Here is a 6,000-nt window from a genome sequence, read left to right on the forward strand (position 1 = left end):
GGGGTTATTAAAAGTCCATGACCAATGTTGTCAGACTATTGTAAAAGCACACAAGGTGTTAGGATGTACTGCCGGTACGATTACAGCCAATCAATGGTCCAGTTGATCTGTATAAGGCCTTGGTCAGGACACAACTAGAATACTGTGCCAAGTTTTGGTCCCAGCACATGCTGGAGGATACATAAGAACATAAGAAAAAGGAGCAGGAGTAGGATATTTGATCTCTTGAGCCTGCTCCACCATTTAATAAGATCTTGGCTGATGTGATCATGGACTCAGCTCCACTCCCCATAAGAGAGAGATTCCAGAAAAGGGTCAGAGGAGGACCACTTCATGAATAGCGAATTTAATGGCCCTCTGTTACCAGGATAATCTAAGAAAGCAGGAGCTCTGTACTTTAGAAAAGTGCAGACTTCAAGGAGATTTCATTGAGGGTTTTAAAATAAGGAAAGATTAGACTCGGTCCAAGAGGATAAGCAATTAGTTTGTTAGGTTGGAGAGGACCAAGGAGATGTGTAAATTGCTAAGGGATAGCACTAGGTTACATGTTTGGAGATACTTCTTTTCGCTGAGTCACTAATTCTGACTCCCCCTATCCTCAATCAAATTCGACTTATTGTATTCTTAAGATGTACATTTTTTCCAACCACTGTAGCATTTTAAATTTGTCAGTGCCAAATCTAATTTACCTTTTGTTTGTCCAATTTCATAATTAAAATGTTTTTGTTGCATCCTCAGTCTCTATTGCTTTTCCTCATCATCATAGGCAGTCCCTCCAAATCGAGGAAGACTTGCTTCCACTCCAAAAGTGAGTTCTCAGGTGACTGTAGAGTCCAATATGGGAATTACCGTCTCCGTCACAGGTGGGACAGACAGTCGTTGAAGGAAAGGGTGGGTGGGGAGTCTGGTTTGCCGCACGCTCCCTTCCACTGACTGCACTTGGTTTCTGCACGCTCTCAGCGACAAGAGCTCAGCGGCCCTCCAGGATGCTCTTCCTCCACTTAGGGCGGTCTTTGCCCAGGGATTCCCAGGTGTCGGTGGGGATGTTGCACTTTATCAAGGAGGCTTTGAAGATGTCCTTGAAATGTTTCCTCTGCCCACCTTTGGCTCGCTTGCCATGCAGGAGTTCCGAGTACAGCGCTTGCTTTGGGAGTCTCGTGTCGGGCATGCGGACGATGTGGCCCGCCCAACGGAGCTAGTCGAGTGTGGTCAGTGCTTCGATGCTGGGGATGTTGGCCTGATCGAGAACACCGACGGTGATGCGTCTATTCTCCCAGGGGATTTGCAGGATCTTGGAGACATCGTTGGTGGTATTTCTCCAGCAATTTGAGATGTCTGCTGTAAGATTACACCTAAGGCTAAGACTAAGTTTAAGCTTTAGTCCTCTCTGGACCTAATTGCAGGTGCATTTCCCAACTCCCTAAGCATAAACTCATGCTGCACGGATACCAACCTGGACCCACCTATCGGACACCTCTGCAGCACCAATAACCTCCTGGACCTCTCTACTGCTTTTCCTACTTTAATGTGGTCAACAAATGCATTAACCTTATACTTATTTGCTTTCATTACCCAACTAATATAGATTAGAGTCCAAGCACTGGCCTTTGAGACTCTAATCAACATTACACCTTTTACAGGTACTCCAATCCCTACATTTTTTAAACCAACTTCTTAAGTCCCATCTTGTACCTTGGATTCCTGTGAATTTTAGTTAATTATTGTCTTTAGAAAAGTGTAGACATCAAGGCTTCGGTCCCCGCCACAAACTCCATTCCCTAGTCACTGACTCCCTGGCAACTGGCTGAGGCTGAACCAGACCATTCGCAACCTTGGTGTCGTATCTGACCCCGAGGTGAGCTTCCGATCACATATTTGCGCCATCACCAAGACTGCCTATTTCCAGCTCTAATATTGCCTGACTCCACTGCTGCCTCAGCTCATCTGCTACTGAAACCCTCATCCATACCATTGTAATCTCTAGACTTGACTATTCCAACACTCTCCTGGCCAACCCCTATAGTCACTCCACCATTAGCAGCCATGCCTTCTGCTGCCTCAGCCCAAAGCTCTGGAATTCCCTCCCTAAACCTCTCTCTCTCTCCCCCCAAGATGCTCCTTAAAACCTACCTTTGACTCTGTCCTAATACCTCCTTATGTGGCTCGGTATCAAATTTTGTTTGCTAATCACGCATGTGAAACACCTTGGGGAGTTTTACAACATCAAATGGCATTATATAAATTCAAGCTGCTGTTGTTGTAGATGCCTTTCTTGTGGAACTTTAAGTTTGCTGGAAGTCCAAATATACCAGGTCACAGCTAGATGAAGTGCTAAAATTCAAGAACTATATTTCTGACAGGTTTTGTTTTATTTCAGATTTCCAACATGACATTTTTAATCTTATACATACACATCCAAGGGGTTCCACTACTACTTTATCTGTCAGCCTCAAAAAAGTCAAGGTTTGTTGGCCAGAATCCTCACCGTCTAAATCTTTACTAGCTACTGCTAAATTATTGCCATTCCAGCTTACTCCTTAGATTAGTTTCCATTATTTGACAAATTATTACTGATGTTACAAACTAATTGATCTGTAGTTCCATGGGTCGGATGTGTCATTCTTTTTCAATAATTCAGTATAGGTGCATACATTGGCTCCAATTCTTCAGAATGTTCAGTGATTCCTTTCGTTTCCTACATTACAAGTGTGACTACATTTCAAAAGTACTTCATTGGCTGTAAAGCGCTTGGAGACTTCCAGTAGTCGTGAAAGGTGCTATATAAATCCAAGTCTTTCTTTCTGACAATAAGCAAATCCCCAAACTTCCTACCTTTGTCTCCACCAGAGCCGAGGAGAATGTTAGTCTCAAATTTCTTTAAAATATTGAGAACCATATGGATTTCAAAAAGACGTATCATTGGTTACATTAAAAATATATAATTGATTCAACATTCATCTCAGAGGTCTGGATTCAAATCTAGTGTAGATTAGTATCCTTAAATTCTACTCCATCTGTCGTGGCCATGAAATCTCCCAATAGAAAAGTCCACAGAACATTCCTGGTCATATTTGGCAGCTTTTTCAAAGATTGGCTCATAAGAAATGGAAATGTCACATTAAAGAACATCCTTCAGGTAGTGCAGAGTGTGGTTTTGAAATGTAGTCACACTTCTAATGTAGGAAATGAAAGGAATCACTGAACATTCTGAAGAATTGGAGCCAATGTATGCACCTATGCTGAATTATTGAAAAAGAATGACACATCCGACCCATGGAACTACAGGTCAATTAGTTTGTAACATCAGTAATAATTTGTCAAATAATGGAAACTAATCTAAGGAGTAAGCTGGAATGGCAATAATTTAGCAGTAGCTAGTAAAGATTTAGATGGTGAGGATTCTGGCCAACAAACCTTGACTTTTTTGAGGCTGACAGATAAAGTAGTAGTGGAACCCCTTGGATGTGTATGTATAAGATTAAAAATGTCATGTTGGAACTCTGTACCTGATATGTGCCACTAAATCTGTGCATGATGGAAGCTAAATTGAAAGAGAGACTATGGAGAGATAATGGAACAAATTCATTCCTTTCTCAGTAATAGCATCATTGAACTGATATGCATAAAATTGCCCAATTAAACAAAAAAGGGCAATCATTTAATGGATTTTTTAAAAAATGAAATGTGGGAAATGTTATGGCAATACTACAAGCAATGAGTCCACTGCGTTGCCATTGTCGAGAATGCACTGGAGCTGCCCAGATGCAGCATTACAAACCATATTTGTATACAGTAAAGGGATACATGGTCCAGCATAGCCAAGTTGTTCATTTATATTGATAATTACAAACTCAGCTTTGAGAGGGGAGAGGGAGGAGAAGAGCTAAACAATTGGACCAATGTTCTTATCTATAAATAATAAATTAAGTGTACATCAGAAATAGGGGCAGGAGTAGGTCATTTGGCCCCTCGAGCCTGCTCCACCATTCAATAAGATCATGGCTGATCTGATCATGGACTCAACTTCATTTCCCTGCCCGCTCCCCATAACCCTTGACTCCCTTATCGCTCAAAAATCTGTCGATCTCCACCTTAAATATATTCAATGACCCAGCCTCCACAGCTCTCTGGGGCAGAGAATTCCATAGATTTATAACTCTAAGAAAAAATTCCTCCTCATCTCAGTTTTAAATGGACAGCTCCTTATTCTGAGACTATGTCCCCTACTATTAGTTTCCCCTATGAGTGATAATATCCCCTCTGTATCCACCTTGTCGAGTCCCCTCATTATTTTATATGTTTCGATAAGATCACCTCTCATTCTTCTGAACTCCAGTGTATAGGCCCAACCTACTCAACCTTTCTTCATAGGTCGACACCCTCATCTCCAGAATCAACCTAGTGAACCTTCTCTGAACAGCCTCCAATGCAAGTATATCCTTCCTTAAATACAGAGACCAAAACTGCACACAGTACTCCAGGTGTGGCCTCACCAATACCCTGTACAATTGTAGCAGGACTTCTGCTTTTATTCTCTACCCACCCCTTGCAATAAAGGCCAACATTCCATTTGCCTTCCTGATTACTTGCTGTACCTGCATGCTAACTTTGTAACCCCTTCTCTAGCAGCCTGGAGACTTAAAACAGAGCTTAGGCTATTACTTTTAAGAATATTTCACATCCTGACTTCCCCTTCCTACAGAAAAGGTGAAATGTATAGAACTTTGGCAACTGACACATTGAAACATTCCTCAACTTACTTCCAACTGCACTGACTACTACAATGTGTTATTGTATTCTCCTGAAAATACTATGTAACACATCACATAGCAACTTCACAAAATGTACCTTAGAATTTTTTTTGAACATGCCTCGACATTTCAATCAGGCTTGTACAATCATTGATCAATGGACCAAAGAGGTGCGTTTGTTTGTTTTTAAACTGATCTAGTTTCTGCCTCCACCACCCTTCCAGGCAGTGAGTTCCAGACCCCCCACCACCTCCTGGGTCAAAAAAGTTCTCATCTCCCCTCTAATTCTTCTACCAACTACTTCAAATCTAAGCCCTCTGGTTAGTGACCTCTCGGTTAAGGGAAACAGGTCCTTCCTATCCACTCTATCTAGGCCCCTGATGATTTTATACACCTCAATCAAGTCTCCCCTCAGCCTCCTCTGTTCAAAAGAAAACAACCCCAGACTATCCAATCTTTCCTCATTCAGCACTGCAAACACAAGGACGTCCGTGACAAAGTATAAAAAAATGCTTTTTTAAAATAAAAAAGTAGCTTTAAGTAGCAGCACGCCTTTCAGTCTCTGACAACTGCAACAATAATTAACTCGGCATGCACAGAACAATTTAACTATTAATCCACCGTGCTTCATTTTAAACCGTGTCGCAGGAATAAAACACAATTGCTGAATTTGCTGCATTCTGAACAATGATTAAAAGACTCACCCTCCACCCCGCTGGATCCTGTTGGCCTCTTTCCTAAACAACCGAAAGCACTGAGTCCAGCAATTCCCCATGGCACATACTCTTCGGTCATCAACGCGACACTGAGCTAAAAGGAAGAGCAACCCCGCATCCATAGAATCGGCCCATCCGCCAGGGTTTCCGACAGCGGGACATTAAATAAAGTCAGAGTCACAGACAGCAGCTGCGGCATCCCCGGGACCCAGCGTGCGCCTGCTCATCGCCGGCTCGCGCACCTCTTCCGGCAGCCCCGCCACCAGCCGCACCGGGCCGTGCTCCGCCCCTTCCCCCGCACCGCTCCTCGGGGAGGGCCGTGCCGACCGGCCGGCCTCCCTCTCCTGGCGGTGCGTGGGAAAACAGCTCGCAACCATGTGGGGATCGACTTCCTCACAGCTTGCACAAATGTATTTTTTCACCTTTCAGAATTTTAACAACACATTATTCACTACAGTTCCAAATAATACGATCATACAAAGAAAAGGATCGGAAAAGTCGAATAGCTAACCAAGGCACAGCGGAGCAGGGGA

At 43.1% G+C, this 6,000-nt stretch overlaps 1 protein-coding gene across 2 annotated transcripts in view; it reads right to left on the reverse strand.

The window, feature by feature from the left end:
- The window catches only part of ap1ar (adaptor related protein complex 1 associated regulatory protein), a 143,890-nt gene extending 138,143 nt beyond the window's left edge, over positions 1-5,747 (reverse strand). For both annotated transcript variants that reach the window (XM_070871259.1, XM_070871255.1), the window contains exon 1: positions 5,456-5,747. In XM_070871259.1, coding sequence (XP_070727360.1) covers positions 5,456-5,589 — 134 coding nt within the window. In that variant the 5' untranslated portion in view covers positions 5,590-5,747. The remainder of the gene's footprint in view (positions 1-5,455) is intronic.
- Between the last annotated feature and the right edge of the window lie 253 nt (positions 5,748-6,000).

This window comes from Pristiophorus japonicus, chromosome 2 (assembly GCF_044704955.1).
Source record: "Pristiophorus japonicus isolate sPriJap1 chromosome 2, sPriJap1.hap1, whole genome shotgun sequence".
Lineage (NCBI taxonomy): Eukaryota > Metazoa > Chordata > Chondrichthyes > Pristiophoridae > Pristiophorus > Pristiophorus japonicus.